We start from the raw sequence: 19,340 nt of genomic DNA, 5'->3' as shown, positions 1-19,340 counted from the left end.
GGTCCTCCTCCTTGGGTAGGAGGGATGTCAGGAGAAGGTGCAGCTCCAGTTTTGCTGGTGGTGCCCAGTGCCCCTCCACAGGGTAGTGAAACTGTCCACAGGCAAAGGTTCCTCTGCCTGCAGAGGTGGGAGGACAGTTTGGTGAACAGATTCAGGTCACCAAGAGCAAACCACTACTAGTGCCCTACTTTCTCTCTGCCTTGAAATCTGCAGTCTTCCCTCAGCCACTGATCACCCCTCTGGTGTGGAGCAATTGTCACCAAGTATGACCCCAGCCAAGGCAGTGCCACCCTGAGGAAGTGGGTTGAGTTTCACAGACAGACATGGATGGAAAAAAAGGGGTTCTCCAGATACAGCAGACAGTTGGAGTGGCAACATTGCCTCACCAGCAGCTACCATGTAAAGACAGTGCTGGCTTACTCATTCCTTTAGAGATGTTCCTAAGCCTTTTTATGTTTTTCCATTGATGTTTGTAAGCAGATTGGTGCTGAAGATATGTATGAACCCAGCTTGGCTGAAGTGCCCTGAGCCATCCTACATTTCTAGGAAAGAAACATTGATGGCAGAGTTTGGTAAACCAAGCTCTTATGACATAACAGGGACATCGACCCTGCCAGGAACGTGGGGTGTGGTGGACCCAGACACACAACACCAGCGTGTACCAAATCACTAGCTGCAAAAGAATAAAAACTGGAAGCAAATAATAACAGTTTCAAACTTTGTTCTATTTGTGTTCTCAGGGCCCTTTGGCCCTCATTAATAAATAACAAAATATACAAATTAAAAACTGAGAAAAACAGAGAGGCAGAGGAACATAAATAAGGGAAAAAGGGAAAGGCACTTTGCTCAAGAAAGTTGGGCTGGATTCCCAGCTCAGGACAGCCCTTTCCTCACTACAGCTTGAAGATGCCAAAGTAGGTGTTGCCGTGGCTGTACCTCACTTTTGTGGAGTCTGTCACATTGACAAAGACCATGTCATCTTCCCGGAGGTTGAAGACACCTCCCACACGGATGGACTGGAGTTCACAGAGGGTCTTCAAGTGTCCTTCTTCACGTGTCTTCAAAGAGCTCTGTGTCTTTTGTCCTTTCAGCAAGAGCCGGTCCTCTTCCTTGGGGATATGTAAATAAATATAGAGGGTGAAGGGTGCCAAAGACACTTCCGGGGTGCAGAAGCTGACTTGGGAGTAGATGTAGTAGAGCCCTGCTTCCTCCACCTTCAGTTTCCCCTCCTTGTTGGATATCAAGCTGTTTGTGGGGCCATACATGGTCTCCCTCCACTCCAGCACTGTAGGGAGAGAGCATAGCAGGTGAGCTCAGAGAAGGACATTTCCACTTTGGCAGGCTGATTTGAGGGGACACCCACAGACATCTGGTATCAAAGCGTCTGTCTTTGGGTGCATGGGGTGCAGTTAGTGGGGTACCCAGTCCAGGACACCATCCCCCAGCCCAGGGGAGCAGGTACCCTTCCCCAAGGCTGGAGCAGATTTAACCCATGTTGCTGATCACTGGCTTTGTCAGCCTTGACTGGATATGTGAGTGGAGGTACATTTAGCTTCCTTCTTCCAGCCAAGCGGAAATGCTTAGGGAAGAGGATTGCCTGTGTTTACTGCAGCAGACCAAACACTGTGTCACTTCCATTTGCTTCCTTCATGGACTTCAGTGGGACAACCTTCAAGCCCTCAGAGCACTACCAAAATATGCTGCAACTCTGCTCTTCAGAGCCTCCCATCCCAGTTTTTCCAGCTGGGGGCTGCCTTTTCTCCAGAGTCCTTCCTCTCAGCCTCTGGTGATGGCGAGACTTTACCAAGGAAGTACAAAAATTAACATTTTTGCACAGTTGCTATCCCTACCTAAGTAAGGGCTTAGCACAGTTAGTGCTCCTTCCCATTGCCAGGACCATGGCCCACACAGATCAGGTGATGCCATGGGTTTTGGGACACTTTTGATGTCATCAGAGTAGCTCATGTGGTTTGTGCAGATAAGCCTATACAGAGACATGGAAGCCATGGCTGTAGGGGCTGAGCTCAGCTACAACCTCTGGAATTTGGACATCTGCCTTCCCCAGCCTACAGAGACACCTGGAAGAGCAGCCAGGGGGAGCAACTTGGCTCCAAGGGGAATAATGAGTTTGACTGCCCCAGCCCAGAGACAGTGTGCCATGGGTAGTCCTGGAGGACCCACACAGCCCATGGGCCCTGACCAAGCCTCCCATAGGGACATTTCCCCACACAGAGTTGAACTCCACGCAACTGCTGCTCTCTGGACCCTGCTTTATAGGCTCAATAAGTGTTTGAGCAGCGTTTTAAAATTCAGTGAGTTTCTTACTTCTCTGATCTTATCTAACACTAAGCTTTCCACAGGTAGACTGAGCACTGGTTGAAATGCTGTGTCAGAGATGGAAAGAGCAGTTGCCGATTACTGTCAGTTACTCCAGAATTAAATCAGAAGTGCTTAGATTGTGAAATCCTTGCCAGATGGAGTGACTGACCTTGCAAGCTCATACTCACTTTGGTAATCCTTGCTGTTGTGGGAAGTCCCTCAGTTAAGGTAAGAGCAACCACAGTCAATACAGTGGGATGCACAAATGCAAAAGGACTCAGGTGTTTCTCTGAAACCTGATGTGGCCATGGCTGTGAATAATTGCACTTTGACTAAACCAGTTTGGAGCCCTATGCTGCAACGGTAAAGCCCTCAGCCAGCCCATCTTACTACCAGGACCACTATGGGTGAGAAGAGTATTAGATCAGCAGACGCAAATGCAAGCAGAACCCTCCTGCAGCAGCCACCTTAGCAAGAGATGGCCAGGAGAGCAAAAATATCTATTTTAAGAACAAAAGAAGTGGGAAGTTGTTTTCCTTAAATACAACATTAAGACATTTTCCACTTATAAAAAACACTGTAAAGATTAAGCCCTTGTGGTGCATTTCTAGGATGGGCACACATAGGGCTACTGAGGACAGTTGGGATGTGTGAACCCCACATGGCACAGGTGCACGTGGCGATGTGACCACTGGGAGATTTGCTGTTGTTTGGGGACACAGTTTTGTGCTGGTATTGTTCTGTCCCTTTCCCTGCCCTTAGAGAGCCGCAGGGCAGGACTGGGAATGCACACTGCTGTGTCCCTCTGGCTCCCTGGATGAGGTAGGACCCAGTGAGTCTGTCTTACCTGAGCCTGCCTTGTTGCTCTGCTGACCTGCCAGGTGAACTGCAATTGGCTCCCTCTTCTCTGCTGCAATTTAGAAAGGCCAGTGTTATTGATGCCTGTTTCCCCAGGGCTCCTCTGCAGGGACTGCAGCACCTGCCACCCTTAATGTCTCTCTACAGGCCAAGATTTTCTACATCTCCAGATTCCACTCCCAGCCCAGAATGAGACAGGACTCCACTCAGCAAAGACCTGCAGGTGCCTCTGAGGGGAAGCCTCTGATGGATGAAGCCTGTGGAGATGATGCCACCTTGCCCGCCATTGGAACAGGACCTGGATGTGCCCAAACCTCACCTGCCACAGATGTCTCATTCTTGTGCATCAAACGGGGATGCTCATGGTGCTCAGGACCTGTGATGTAAAAAGGCCGCAAATTTAATTTCGGGCTCAATTTCAACAACTTCAGACCATCTATTCTGGAACCCAGAACTGCCTGCCCTGGGAAGATAGCCATGCCCAGTGTCCCCCTTTACCAGCCCACACTGAGCTCGGTCCTACATCCATGGGGATGCTTCAAACCCCAACCTGTCCTCTGCCTCCACACCATGCCCTGAGAAACTCATGGGCTGTTGAAGGAAACCCCTTCCCAGGCCAAGGAACTCCTCCTGCTCCAGCAAGCCATGAGTGCACTGGTTACACCAGGAAACTCACCTCTCTGCATTTCAAACTTGGGCTGCTCCTTGGGGGGTCTGTCCTGTTACAACAGAAAAAATATATGGGTTTTTCTTCAAAATCAGTGATTTTGAAAATTTATATATAAAAGATGCTCTGGTCATTGCTGGAATTGGTGATATTTGGCTCCAACAGCCCTGTTAGCTCATGACAGAGGATACCTGAAGCCAGAGAGCCCCTCTTGTACCTTTTCCAGCTTCACACATGACAATGGGCTGTTTGCAGCAGGGGATTTATAGGTTTTATGGTTTTAGGTGTTATTAAAATGATGGGTAAAGTTTATTGAAAACAATAAGATAAACAAACAAGAAAAATCTCCTTTTCCTGTAGAAGAGCCATGATGCAAGTGCTGCCAATGTACATCCCTGCCCTGCAGTTGGGGTTTTCGGGACTGCTGAGCACAGCCTACCTCAGACATAATTTTTGGTGGTCTGTTGGGTACTGTTGCAAACCTGAAGATTTAGCTGAGGCACTTTTAGCTGAGGTATTTGTTGTCATCAGGCAGTGACAATGAGGAAGAAATGTTCCTCTCCTGTCTACTCTGGCCAGCACAGCCACTCCTAAGCAGTGAATTCAGGGATGAGCAGGATGAGAGCACCACATTGCAATGCACATTGCAATGCAAACTGACTCTTCTGCATCCAAATGTGATCGTGCTCCTCCTCACTGGTTGCCAGAAGCTATTTCCTTGCCCAAACCTTGGACTGTCATTGATACCTGGGCAAAGTGGACAGAAATGTGTTCCCAGTGGCAGGTGGCCACAAGCATCCTCGCAGCCACCTAGCACAGGACTGGAGCAAGGTGCCAGAAAGCAGAAAATAAGTTCTTTTCAGACTGGAATCAGGGAGTAGTGCCAAGGTGGCTGTAGCTCCATCCTGCCCACCACAATCCCCAAACACACCACGGCATGTTGCAGCTGGATGTGCTCTGATCAAGAACATTTTAGGAAAAAATCAATGAGATTTTTCAATAATATCAATATAGTGTAAGAAGAATACAGTATCGAAAAAAGCATGTGCTACACAGCCCGAAACTAAAGGGCACCTATGGTTTTAAAAAAGCTTGGGGTGAAGCTCTATGTGTGACTGGGTGCCCCTCTCCTTCTTCAGTGGGGTCTTTATCCACTCAACAGCATATACCTTGCACTGTATGTCCTCGAAGCCCTTTATAATCTTTTCACAGTCCAATAATGTCGACTTCTGACCTTCTACTGTCTGACATTTCTGTACTTTCTTCAGGAAGATGTAATCTTCATTTAAGCTCAACACCTCTTCCATCTGCCAACATAGGAGAGAAGGGAGGGCCAGCAGGATGTTAGTAGGAAACCTGCAACAACTGGCAGCAGAGCCATGCTGCATTCCTACTAGCAATAAATCCAGGGAAGCTCAGGATCAGATGTTCAGCACTGGGATGAGGTGGGCAGACAAACTGTGGGCAGGAAGAGCACTCACCAGACACCCAACACAGCAACACCCAACACAGCAACACCCAACAATTCCCTCATCCACTGGGAATTGAACTCATGGAGCTCACCATGAATGATAAATCTAGGTGTCAGAAGGATTGCTCAGGATCTATTTTCTATCACCTTGATAATTCATTTAAATGTCCATCTCTGACTTTTCCTAAAGGCACAGAAATCCCAATGGGTGGCTCAGGGGCTCGGGTGTTGCAGGTCTTTCCCCAATGGCTTCAGCAGGCAGCTGAGTTGCTCACCCAGCCCCTCACTGCCCTGTCCACACAGAGGGGTTTTAATTTTTTCTGCTCACTTATTGACTAAAAGCATTGCCAGCAAAACAAAACAACATGTAGGTTGGGGCTAAACTGTGCCAAGATCTTCAGATTAAAAAACAAAAAATCAGAAAGCCAATAAGAAGATAATTAAATGCATCCAAATATTGATTTTTATATTTACACCTGTTTGGTTTTTTGTTGTTTTTTTTCTTCCTAGTAAAAACCTAACATACCAGTTAAATGGTAAAGAGAAAGTGCAGCTGGATATGAGGACACACAGCAGGGCAGAGAGCTCAGCACAGGTAGCAGTAAGATATGGAGGATCAGATTCGAAGCCCTGCCACAAGCACTGAAGGCAACTGAAATCTTTTTGCCAACTGTGACTGCATTTCAGCTGCCTCTGATCCTCGGTCTGTAGTCACATTTCCCTCTGCCACAGATACTCTACACATTCCTTCATGACAGCCTGCAAACTCCATGCACTGAAGTCCTCTTCCAGCCCTCTGATATTAAAGCCCCTCTAGCTCAACATTGCTCTGTAGATCAGAAACCACACATCTAAATTTCAATTTAAGTTGAAATGACACTTGTAAAAATCAGTAACCTCCACCATATCACTGTATCAGGTAAGAAAAATTCTGGGTTTTAGGCACATATTTCTTTAGCTGGCAGTCATTTCTGGCTTGAAGGAAGGTAGCTTTAGAATGGTGGTTTTAGGCATCATGCAGTGCAGCTGCAGCCATACAAACCTCAAAAACAGCATTCTGGACTTTAACTTTTTGAGAGATATTGTCCCAAGTATGGAACAGGATCACTGCTACTGTGTACCTTCAAAAATGGAAAAAGTACTAAGGTCCAGTCTTTTCTTCCCTAAACTGAAAGACAGCACCTGAGGTGAGATGTTGATAAAATCACTGAAACATGAAAAAAAAAAAAAATTCTGGACCTTTCATCTTCTCAGTTAATATCACAGTGCTAATAAGTGCTACAAAATCAGAAAAACCACCACCAAACCTAAAACAGCCATTTGCATGTCTAAACCCCACCCTCTTGTCCTCAGACTAGCCATCAGCTGCCAGATTTATTCTAAATGTCTCTTGGCGATTGGTCATTCTCTTTTTTGTTAGCAAGGGGAACAGATCTCCCACATACGTCTCGTGGCAAATTAAAGCAGATATGAGAACATGAGTGTGATAAATGATACTGCTGCCTCCATCCAGTGGTCAGCACCATCTTCCACCATGCTCATCCTCTTGGTGAGCAGATCTCACCAGACCTGAAGTCAAAGCATGCCAGCAATCCATCAGGGACAAACTTCTCTCTCTGCTTACCTTATCCATCTTCATGTGAAGATACAAACAGAAGAGCACGGTCCCAATGGTCTGCACTATGGTAAACACAGTGAGGAAGCCCATGAACATTTTCATGGTGCCAGGAGATGTGCTGCTGATGGGACGGGGTGCCTCAGGGCCATAGGGTTCGTTCATCCTTCGTGCACGTTGCTGGGGCTCCTCCAAATTCTCTGCTTGCAAGCAGCATGAGAACTGTTGTACGAGCACCTGCTGCTCAAGGGATACAGGGTACAGCAACCTACACTTCCTGGAAAAGCTCTTCGTAGTGGGTAGGTTTGTTCACTACCATCTCCCAGAACAAACAGCAACAAAAAAGTTGCTTAGACTTTCTTCTCTGTTGCACTTCCATACCTTTTCCTACTGTCCTACCAGAAACAGAGAAAGGTTCTTATTTTGTATATTCATATCTGCCCTTGAATCACTCAAAAATATTCCCTGATGGGTTTTTTTTTACTGTTGGAGATGAAAGTTTTGTGGCAAGTTGTCTTAAAAATAATGTAGACTGAATACAAGTACAGAACTGCTGAGCAGTTCTGTGGGCTGCCAGGGTCTGGGAAGCACTCAGAAATTTGGTTGTTTCTCAAAAGGGGAAGGATAGCTTTTTCCTTTTAATTTCCTTTGAGAGCAGGATGATTTCTGCTTGGAAGATGCTAGGCTGAGGAAAGTGCATTGTGCTGGTTTCTGCTTTCCCTTGTACTCCCCCTGGGTGATGTCTCTGCCTGGGTAGGCTGGATGATCTAGGAGAAAGGACCATCTGTACAGACACTGTAACCCTGGTGTGGGCACAGCTTTCATGCTCCTCACCAGACAATGAGACTTCGGGCTTGGTGCTTGGCCATCAGTTTGGAGAGACAAGTTTTAAGCATTTTTCTTGATACTCTAGTGAGGTGCTCACTCTGAACCCAAGGGTACAAGCCATCTCATACCCGGCCCCACTTATCCCTGTTACCTGTATCTATGTACCTAGGCATGAAAAAGGCTGTTGGGAATGCCAGATACTCCAGCCAGCTTCTGACCTCCCAGCATCACTGCCATGCAACTTTGAGAAACCCATGTCTCCTCTACACCCTGACCCCTCTCAAGCTGGCTGCAGGGAGGTGAGGTCCTGCCTCCCAGCTCTTCAGGAATCCAACATTCATGAGTACATGTAACGCTGCTAAAATAATTTACTAAGTAAATACCAGGGGGTCCTCATTGCTTGCAACAGGGAGCAGACCTCATTTTCTCCATGTAAAGAGAATAAATGTGGGGGTTTGTTGAGATGCAGAGATGGGGGGATGCAAGAATGTGTTGAGTGGTATGCTAGAGGAGATGTTCTTATCACATGTGCACTCAGCCAATACAAGGTTGGATCCTGCCGAGGAAGGGGGGAGGGGGGGGGGAGCTGAACAGGTCCTACTTGCCAGCAGCCCCAGGAGAGGAGGATACACAGTGCATTTTGGGGCTGCTTTGAGCATTGCAGGATGGAGTCCAGCCTCTGCTTGTCCTATCTGCCTTCTCTCCCGCATCCTGCCCTGTGTGGTTAAGGTGCTGTGAGCTGCAAAGGCAAATGCTGGTAACAAAGCACAAACACCTCTACAACTGAATCATCAGGGTTTGAACTTAGCAGGTCACTGTACTCCTAAATATAACATCCTAATCACAAGTGTGCGATGGCTCCAGGGTCTTTGTGGGCAGCATCTGAGTAACAGGACAGAGGATGCCTTGGGGCTGAGTCCCTGGCTGGTGCTTTGGAATCATGTAACCCTTCCGCTTGCCAGGACTGTCACACCTCTGCAGTGAGGGGTAGGGCTCATCCTTTGGGAAGAGGCTGCCAGCTCCGGGTCAGCTCCCCTTCTGTCTTTCCAAAAACATTTCTGTAGAGCCATCTGCTTCACCGAAATGAGAAGAACCTGTAGGAAATGTTGAAAAGCCCAAGCATGTCGCTGGTCCTATTGCATGCTTCTTGATGGAGGCTGGAGCCTTGGATGGGCTGGCAAGTTTGGTGAGAAGGATGGGAAAGGCTCCAGTTTTAGGTACCCAGCACAAAACATCACTGGCTACCCGTGCTGCAAACCAGGAAACTGATTTGCTCCTTGGCGGCACCCTGATAGGAGAAACCAGGCGGAAAATATGACAGTGGGGATCCTGGCAGAGGTTCAGTAGCAGCAGCTCCTCTTCAGGAAACCCTTTCTCCATACCAGCAATCCAACCCCTTGTTGCTGCAACTGGCAGGGAACAACCCTCACGAGCTGTCCACTCTGCAGCACCTGGTCCTGAAGTTTCTATGGCTCAACCTGGACCTCCACAGCTGCTCTGCCAGGAATGTTGGATCAGACATGGGGAGCTGACCAAGTCCAGTGGCAGGCAGACCCCCAAGGAGCTGTTCCGGCACCATTGCTGTTCAGAGCCAGGCAACCTAGGGCCCTGCTGCAGGATATGTGGGGTTATTGGCCCCTTGGGACATGCTCTATTGCCACCTCACATGGATAGTAGGATTGGGGGGGATGCACTTCCTGGCTGCTGTAGGAATATGGGGGAGCATAGCAAAGTGGGGAACACAGTCTTAGGGCAAGTGGGACTTGAGAGATGATGGGCAAGGAAGAGAGAACCCAACACCAGAAGGAACAGTCTGCCTTCATGGGATAATTCCAGGGAAGATGAAGTCACATTTTCACCTGGTGATGAGCCCATCACCAAGAAACCAACCAGGTTTTCTTTCACGTCTCCAAACTGTCTGAATGTAACCGTACCCACCCACTTGTGAACTCAAACTGGTACAGTTCCTCCAGCCAGATAACCCCTGGGTGAGACAATGGGAAAATGTGATCCACTGCTTGCATTCCTATTGCCCTAGTTGTGATATTTCCACTGATCAGCAAATTGTCTCCATCCGTATTCAGGGTTCTGAGTTTTGTTTACTGAGAAAATATCCGGTTGCCTGCCCCAGTGATCTGTCAAAGTCTGGGAGCATCTCTGAAGGCAGCAAGGTGAAAGCTGCTGAGAGGAGAGTGATTTTTTGGGTTTTTTTGGGTGCATGCTGTGGTTTCTTGACTAGCTTTTTAAAATGTGATGTTTGCCCCACATGCTCCTTATGATTAACAAAAGCTGGGTGTTGTGCAGTACTAAGAACAATACACTCGAAAAGAAGATTTTATTCTGAGTCAAAAAAGGGGCTTGCCTGCAATGCTGTGGGAGGGATGCAAAAAGGAATCTATGAGAGAAACCTAAATTAAGTCCCTTCAGCCCAGGGCTAGGGGCAGAAGGGAAATAAATACTTTTCTGCCACTTGATTTTTCACTTCTTTAGATTTTTCACTCTCCTGTATCTTCTTAGCTCTCATGTATCCAGGACAACCCTGTCATCAGAGAGGAAGAGGGAACAGAAATAGCCAGAGCAGGAAACATCACCAGCACCCAGAAAAGGAAAGGTTGCATTATGGTTTCTGTTCACTATCTACCTCAGTCGAATAATAGAAAATTCTTGGAGTCCAGAGCAGCAAGAAGCAGTTTCAGGGAGAGAAAAACATGTCAATGCTTGTGAAAGTCACATCCCCTTGTGGAAGAAAAGAGCAGAATATGCTGGTTATAGCCACCATGGTGGCAATGGCAGGCTGCAGTCCCATTGCTTGTCATGGTCTTCAGCCATGGAGAAAACCATGTGGAGATAAGCAAAAGTTCCAAGCTCCAGCAGATGTGAACACAGGTGGTCCCAGCAGTTAGGTCAGATCAGATGTACAGTGTCATCTCCACTGCATTTTCCCTGCAGATGTGAGAGAACACCTGCCCCTCCAGCCATCTTCTCTGCCACCATCCAGAGCAGCAAAGAACAATAGAAAAAGAACAACAGGGGCTGGCACTGGGGTGCTGTTGTCCCTCTAAGCAACCCTGTTCTAAGGGTCACTGCCCCCTGTGCCCCCTTCCCTCCTTATCCCCTCACCTCCCTGCTCTTCTGTACAATCCACGGTTGCACCCCCCTGCCAGCCTTTTCCCCAGGGAACTGAGATGGGTGGAGGGCAATGAACAGCAAAGAAACAAGCCCCAGTGACCCCACAAAGGATGGAGGGCCCCAAAGGGCATGTGGCTTTTATGCCATATCTGGGTGACAATGCCAGCTTTGCTATGCTGAGCCACAGAGAGCACCTGGCCTCAGAACTGCTGATGCTGAGCTTTGCTGTAGCTGCAAAACCACAAATGGCACTAGAAACTTCTTGCTGTGAAGACTGCACCTACTTCTCCCAACTTCCTAAAAATAGAGCTCAGTGTGGGGAGGCCCACAGCCCCAGCCGTGCCAAACAAGCCCCTCTTGCCTGAGTCACGGCGGAAGGGAGCAGAACATCCCCCATTCTCCACCAAGTGTTGAAAGCTGCTCTCCCTGCACAGGGTGCGGGGGCCTGCACCCATCAAAACCACAGTAAACGCCCCGGCGAGGCTCTGGTTTTCATTTTGTGAAAGGAGAAGGGAGGAGTGGGGGAAAGCAAAACCCGGGGCAGCTGCAGGGCTGGCAGTACCAGCGCTGCCTCCCACGGCGCAGTGCGATGGGTGGGTGGGGAGGATCCTAGCATCACCTTTGCATCTCTCCTTCCTCCCTGCCTGTCCCATCGGGACAAAGAGTGAAGACAGAACTGCCTGTTCAGTATCCATGTGGGGCACACAAACAGAACAAAAGCCTCGGGAGGAGAAAGAGGATGCTGCCGTTCCTCTCCCTGCTGTGGTGCTTAGCCCAGTCCAGCAGCAACTGCAGCTGGCTCCCAGCACTTGCTGGGCTCCACAAACAAACCTTACCACTACCCAGCTTTGCCACAGCAGAGCCACCTCAGCTCCCACCATCCCACAAGGGTCTCTGGCCACCAACTGGGACGTGCCAGTGGATCAAGGCATTGAGCCTCATGGACAGCTTCACATCTCTTGACCAAAGTCCAGGAGGAGATGTCATGTGCAGTTCTGGGATGCGATCTCAAGGTCCTGGGAGGTGGGTAAGACAAAACCTGAATCAGTTGTCGTTCTACTCAGCCTTTCTCTCCTTTCCCTCCCTCCACAGCTGGAGGTTTGCAGTGAGCCTTCACCATGGCTTAGTCCTGGGCTGGCTGTGCCTGTTTATTCCACTGGGGCTGCACAGTGACACATCCTGCAGCAAATCATCTGAATCCTGATTGGAAATTACCAAGACATGAGCAATCTCCTGAGGCAGATTTGGCAGCCACTAGTTCAATCTTTTGCATGTTTCTTTTCCATTACACCCCAATTCCCCCACCAAGGCAATATTAATGCAAATTACTCATCTTTTCCCAAACCTTTCACACATCAAGTTCCACAAGGCTCTCATCGCAGGGCTTTCTTCACCACTACGGGAATCACATCTGTGGCTCTTCACTCATCTCCTTTCAGTCTTTGCTGTCATTCCTCCTCTCTCCTCATTGATCTTTGGATCCCCTTGGGGGGCTTGTGCTCCTACCTCTGGATAACTAGGATCCCGTTAGGGTCACACACAGCCCCAAGGTGAGCAACAGAGAGTGACCCTGCTTTCAGTGCCAGGAGATGAACCAGGCAGGGTGAGCAGCCAAAGGTGTGAAGGGCAGACAAGGAACACTGCTCTGACCTGAGAGCTTAGGGGAGAAAATCCCCAGCCCCTACCTGGGACTAACCAACCCCATGGAGAAGGCAGTACGAGGGGCAGCAGGAAGCTGTGCTCAGGTGGAAATTCACATGCAGCCATCTCAGTCTGGGAGCCCAACCAAGACACTGCATGCATGGTCAGAGGCAGCAAAACCAATCTTGAATCTCTTGCAAAGCAATGTAAAGGCAGAGCAGTGCTGCCCTCCACGCAAGTATAGACACTGCACTAGTGTCATACAGCCCTTTTGCCCCAGAGCTGTAAGCCAGGGTGCTCTAAGCAGGTCATGTTGGCATCACATGGAGCCCTTTCCCTACATGCTTCCACTCCTATCTCAGCTGTGGCATGATAGTGGGAATGCTCAGCCCAGCTCCAGCCTGAGCTTGTTGAATACCTACAGCCCTGAGGCATCGTCTTGGTAACAAATCCCCCATAAAATCCCTGTGAACTTGTGAGAGGAACAGCAGAGAGCAGAAAACAACTCTGCCATCTACTGATTCCTCCAGCTCCACTCCCTGCTCGATCCACATCTCCATCTCTGCCTCTCACAGCCATCTGGAAATTTGTGGCTAAAACTGAAGGGTCTTCCATGCTGGAATTTGATGCCACAGGAGATGCCAGAGAAACCCTGCAGTCAAGCAACATGTTGCCTCACCTGCCCAGTGGCTTAGGGATGTAGCCACAGTTCAGGCTGCAGAGCAAAGGAAGGACTTTGTGGCAGAAAGAGCAAAGTAAATCTGCAAAGTTCTTTTTTCTCATGCCAGGGACAAAACCTGCTTAAAGAAAATAAGAAGTCCAGTTTCCATAAAGCACAGATGTTTCAGGAATTCCTGTCTGAAGAGACCTCAGGTGCAGGTTTCCTTTGCAAGGAAGCAGCAGCTCATGATTGGTGAGTGTCTTGTCAAGGTTCACAATGGCTTTCCCCACAGTCCATGGGAGCAGTTTTGGCTCAGTGTGTGCTCAGCCCAAACACTGACAGCCACAGTGGGGAAGAGTGAGTGACAGCCCCAAACCAGCCTGGCAGCCCTGACACTGTGACCAGAGCAGGTACAAAGCCTGGGCTTGGGCTGAGCACTGACCTTGCTCAGCTGGTTCTGCTGATGGCCAAAGGAGCATAGACAACCCCCAGACAGAAGTGGATATCCTCCCTTTTGTAGGAACTCCTGACTGGGGCTGAGTACAGACATCTGAGCAGCACAGTACCCTACTGTGGTTGTTCCAGCCTGGGTGGATCACAGCCAGCAAGTCTCTGACATGCAAGCAGGGCATCTCCAGGAGGATGCTGCAGCCCCAGCTCCTTCATCCTGCCCATACTGGGATCAAAGTCGCTACAATTTCTAGGTACCAGAGGCTCTTACCAGAGGGAGACAGAGGGTGCTTCTCAGAGCTCACTCTCTATTTACAGAGGCTTAGAGACCTCAGCTCATCCCACATTTACCACAGGGGCCAGAGGTGCATCCAGGTAGCATCCACAGAACACCAGCCTTTCTTGAATCCCCATGCCCAGCCTCTCTCCCACCATACTCAGGCTGTGACAGGCTGATGGCTGGAAACTCCTGAATGTGACAGCTGCTTCATCCTTGCCACAGCTTTCCCATAAGATGTGAAAAAAAATTGTGTAGAAAAAACAGAGAAATATGGTTTGTTCAAGCCCTCTGTTTCAGGAGATGATGGGGCTAAAAAACCCCAAAACAGAGATGATTATGCACATGCAGGTCCCCCAGGATGAAGTCACACCAGAGGAACAAGTTTCTCATGGAGAAGACTCCTGCAAACATAACTCATGCACAATACATCAGACACAGGGCTATATGCCTCATGAGTGCATGCTACTTATGGGTTCAGATCACATCAAATTTCAGGGCCACGGGATTTCAGCTTCTTTGCTGGTGCCCAGGCTCATCCAGAGCCCCCAGCAGCACATCACCACACCCCCTTGGAACAACTATGCCTTTACTTTGGCTGATGAGACCTGGCCCGGGGACACACGGATGTTTTTCAGGACACACGTTTTCTTTCCAGAGCAGCTCCCTCATAAGCCCAAGCTCTTGGACATATTTCCTCTCACTCACTTGAATGAGTCACCAAACCCCAGAGGCTCTAATTCTCTTTTAGCAGAAAAGCAACCTTATTTCAAAGTGGAAAATCTTTGGCCTAAAATCCCCTGCACACCTGGAGGGAAGTATTACGCAGATGTAATGCCGTCAGAGAGGCTTGAGTGTTGGAATGGCCACTTGCTGTAAAACACAGTTGAAGGAAAACCCCAGACACTCTGTTCAAGGAAAACACTACTGGCACTAAGCCTAAGGACAGGGAAAAAAGGACCATTTCTCCCCAGAGTTCAGGGAGGGGAAGATGAACATGCAACAATCACCATTTTGCTGAGCCACGAGAAAATCTACCCACATAAGTATTATGCTGTCATCTCTATGACAGTAACTGGGGGGAACCATACCGGAAAATGGGTTCAGTGGTTGGACAGAAAGAGTACATCCCAATCTGCTCCCTCAGCACCAGCCTCCTTGCATCCCCTTGCAGGCCATGGGCCAGACAGGATGTGGATCCTGTTTGCCTTTGGGATCTGGGCATATAGACGGAGAGATCTGGAAGGCAGGACATTCACTTTCTCTTGCTGCCTGTGTCTGGTTGCTTATGATATCTTAGATTAGTCACCTGGTCTCAGTTTCAGCACTGGTGAAATGAGGCATCTCTGTTGCTGGGTAAAGAACCAGAGATATAATCAGCCAAATAGATCCAGCCTATATAGAAAATAATCACTATGCCAGCTCTAATCTGCAGAGCAATATAATTTCAAAGTGTATTGCATCTCAAAGTGAGGCTGCTTTTTCCCCCCCAAGCTGAATCTGTTTTGGACATGATGGTAATTTCAGTCATATCCAAGACCTTATGTCAAAATTTTATCATCTTATCTACCTCTCCTCCCTTGTTGAGTGGCTGTGTGGGCATCTGGCAGCAAGGCCAACCCACCACAACATCTCAGCCTTGCCATGAGCTACCCTTGAGTTCCTACTTTGAGGAACATCACTGCTCTTACTTGCTTCCTTACCCAGGAATTCATCCAAATTTTCCAATAATTGAGCTGAATCACTTCGGCTACTAATGACGTAGTGCAATGCTGGGTCTTAGTGATGCCACAAGCACACAGCTGTGATGCTCTGTTGCACTGACACACAATGCAGAGAGACTATCTAAGTCACAGCCAGGATTTGGTGCAGGAAGCCAAATTTACTCCAAATTCCCTTCATAACAGCAGAGCATGCAGCTTCTGGAGTGATTTTTGGGGTTTTTTTTTAACTTTTGCAGGGCAAAAAAATCAATGGAACTGAAAGTAGGTTCACACCACAGTGCCCACCCATGCAAAACTGTCATGAACCACAAAACCAGGTAATTACACAATCTCCTTCCAATGTTTATCAGGTTCATTTTCTGAGCACTGGCTGCCGCTTACAGCAGCCTCAGAATACTTTAGATAGAAAGGATCTCTTGGTCTGCAATAGCCAGAAAATCCACTGAGCTTGTCCTAGAGGGTAGAAGCGCATGATTCAGGTCTCTGAGAATGAGCCCCAGTTTTCAAATAATCCTGAATAAGTTTTGTACAAACCCAGAGCTCTCACATCACCTTCCTTCACATACTTGAGATCATATGGAGAAGATATAAAACAAGACTTCCACCCTGTGTGGTGAGGAAGGACAGGCATCTCCCAGGAGAATAGAGCTGAAGACCAAGGTGCCTGGAAAGAACTATATGGAAAGGTCAGATCTGATTGACAGCAGACGAGTATCTCTAAGACAAACTATGTCCTTTGATCCCATTTCAGGAGCTGCCAAATACTGTCCCCACTAATATCCACACCAGGTTCTCCAGGTTCTCTTTGATCATGGCCAAAGGCACTATCACACAGAAAAGAACTGGATAATCACTCCTTGCTCTAATCAGATTTACCAAAACCCTGATATATATATCTCCAGACTTGGGAAGAAGCACAATTTACAATCCCTTCACACGGGTGGGGCATGCCACAGGGTTGGGACCCTTCTTGCATGCACAGGAGAAGCAATATTCCCTGGAAACCTCCGCTGACATGTCCTCTTTATAGCCTGTGGATAATCTGTGTTCATAGGATGGGGCAACTTTCTGCTCCATCCCAGAATGAAGAGGAAATTTCTTCCCTAACAATCACCACTACAACCCTTTGCAACATGGTGGCTCCTGCTGGGTGGCCACATGCCAGTGAGTCCTTCATAAAATTATGCCTCAGGTAGGAAAAAGGCCAGAACTCTGCATGGGAAATTAAATGTTCTTGAAATTCCATAGCTGTCTTGGGGATATTAATGTACAAAATTAATGAGAAGCCCTTGAGGGTTTCACACATGTGTCCAATTGCAGCCTTGGTGAGTACGAAACCCCAGCATTTGCAGCTCTGGGATGTGATTAAGGCCAAGGAAGAACTGACCATCCATAATTCCTGAATTTCTGTGTTCCTGAAGGGTGTAGTGGTGGCAGGAACTCTCACCTGGATTGGCACAACATTAGAGCATGTGAGATGGGGTTGCACAATGCTCAGTATGCACCATCACATGGAGCAAGGGCTGGATTACAATTCCAGCCCAGCCGGAGCTCAGGAGACACAAGGCATAAAAGCCATCCTACATTAAGATCAAAGATGCAAGTCAGAGGCATAGGCAGGACTTCCACAGCTGCAGCTCCTGATGCTCTGCTGCATCTGAGGGAGCTTCTGTCTGCCTTCATAAGCATATAAGGCAGAATCAGGCCAGGAAATCCTGGGCTTTTCAGTCTGTCTTAAAGCAGACTGTGCCTGCTGCAGCTGTGTGTATGAAAGCCCAGGGGGTGGATATGCACAGGGGTATAAATCTGGCTCTTGTGCTCCCTAAGTTTGTAAACCCACAGAAAGCATTTCTCCCGGGCAAGGAGGAGCAATAGAGAAGGTTCTTATTTCCCTGAAATCCCTCCATTCCCATCCTTCCTCATAGAGACAGGCAGCCATTTTTATTAGTCACTGTTACACAGTTGTTTGGCGCCCTGCAGCCTGTCAGTGTGGGAAAACTGCCTGGAATCAGAGCAGGCTGGCAGCCTGTTGCAGCATCAGCACCCTGCAGGATGACTCCAGAGCTGCTTCCCAAACTGTCATTTCTCAACAGTACTTTCAGGCTGCTTTCATGTGAAGCAAGGCAAGAGAAAAAAAAAAAGAAAACAAACCCCAGACAACTGTGACTGCTTTTTGGGATACCTCTACACAGTCTGTGGGCAGACAACAGATTTCTGTGCAGGCAGGGGGTTCTTGTTTGTGCCCGTGCCAGGAAGATGATGCCCAGGATGCCTTGCAGGGACGAGACACATCCCCTATTTGCTGTCTGTCCATGTCTCTGAGATCACTGCGACTTTGCCTCCTGGTCTTCCCCATTGTCCCACCATCTCACTGGCATTCCTGTGAGACAAGCTCCTCAACAGCGTGAAGGGCAGACCTAGGAGCCTCCTCTTCAGAACCAGCTCATCCTCCAGCCCTATCAGCAACTCAGTGATAGCCGGGGTGGGAAGGGGGAAGGAGTCCCACAGACCAACTCTGGCCAGTGCACCACCTTAGATGTGATACATGTGGATTTTATGCCTTAAATCCATCTAATAAACTGAGTTCTCTGTAATAATTTTTTTGCAGGAAACAGTGGTGCAACTATGATCCTGGTCCTACAGATTCGAACAAACCTAGAAAAACAGTCCCAGTTGTCCAGGGCAAGTGTTGGGCAACCATTTCATGCTCTGTTTGCAACAGCAAGAGGGTGCTTAAATCCTGCACGGAGCAGAGTGGAAACAGACCCAGCCTCTCCTGCCCTGTCTCTTTTACTCAGAATAAAACACTCACCTTTTTGCTATGCAGTAAACTCAGTTGTTGGGCATCCACAAGTGGCACAATCCTTAATGCTGTTTTTCTAGCATAGTCCCTTTGTCATTTGCATGCAAAATAATGCCTGATTGTTCTTGCACACTTAGAGTCAGCAGTCATTAGTGCAGCCTAGGAAAGGAAGTAAAAAAGAGCATTTTTGTGCTAATATTTTCTTAAAATGTAGCACAAATCCAGCACCAACAAACAATGTGGGGTGGAACTGTGATAGACTTCTCTTATATATCAATTATCCTGCACATGCTTGAGATTTAATGATGTTTTGGGCATCTCACATGGGGCCCATGGAGCATGGGTGCTTCTGCACTGCTCATGAGGCTCAGGGTGACAGTGTCCAAGAGACAGCTGGTCCAGGATTATTTTAGGCTGTGCTCAGTCACCAGAGATGCCCTTTGGGTGTCCAGTACATTTAGTTTCCTTCCATCCACTCAATTTGTTTTTCTGTTTAGCAGAGGGTTCTACCTAAAGTGACACCTCGCTCTGGGAAAACATGGTATTGGGAGCTAATTGATTGCTTTATAATTCTGAGCATAGAAACTTTTTTTTTTCTGTGTGTGTGTGGGAAAGAGTTGTTATTTTATCCCCATCTCAGGTAGAAAGGTCATAAGCAGGAGCTGTAATACTGCTGCATTCCAGAATGAAATGCTTCTTGATAATATTTTTATAAGCCTGTGCTGATTCTAGCATTAACCTTTTAGAGAAAGACAGATGGGGAAACCCCAAATGTCCCTGGTCAGACAAATCCAGAGCTTGCAACTCTTGGGCTGGGGAAATGGAAGGAGATGGGGGTACAGAGGTGAGGATGAAGGTCAGGGAAGCAGTCATTTTTCTCAGGGCTTTGCTGCACCC

The 19,340-nt window shown here is 48.1% G+C and overlaps 1 protein-coding gene across 1 annotated transcript; it reads right to left on the bottom strand.

Moving 5' to 3' along the window:
* Positions 1-704: 704 nt before the first annotated feature.
* CD40LG (CD40 ligand) lies at positions 705-9,956 on the bottom strand. Its single transcript, XM_002189453.7, has 6 exons — positions 6,940-9,956; positions 5,014-5,151; positions 3,854-3,896; positions 3,497-3,553; positions 3,167-3,229; positions 705-1,285 (listed from the first exon to the last, which is right to left on the bottom strand). Exons 1-6 carry the CDS (start codon positions 7,093-7,095, stop codon positions 894-896), a joined length of 849 nt encoding a protein of 282 aa, XP_002189489.2. The 5' UTR covers positions 7,096-9,956; the 3' UTR covers positions 705-893.
* Positions 9,957-19,340: the final 9,384 nt, after the last annotated feature.

The sequence above is a fragment of the Taeniopygia guttata genome, chromosome 4A, assembly GCF_048771995.1.
Source record: "Taeniopygia guttata chromosome 4A, bTaeGut7.mat, whole genome shotgun sequence".
Lineage (NCBI taxonomy): Eukaryota > Metazoa > Chordata > Aves > Passeriformes > Estrildidae > Taeniopygia > Taeniopygia guttata.
This window is presented reverse-complemented; position numbering and strand designations above follow the sequence as displayed.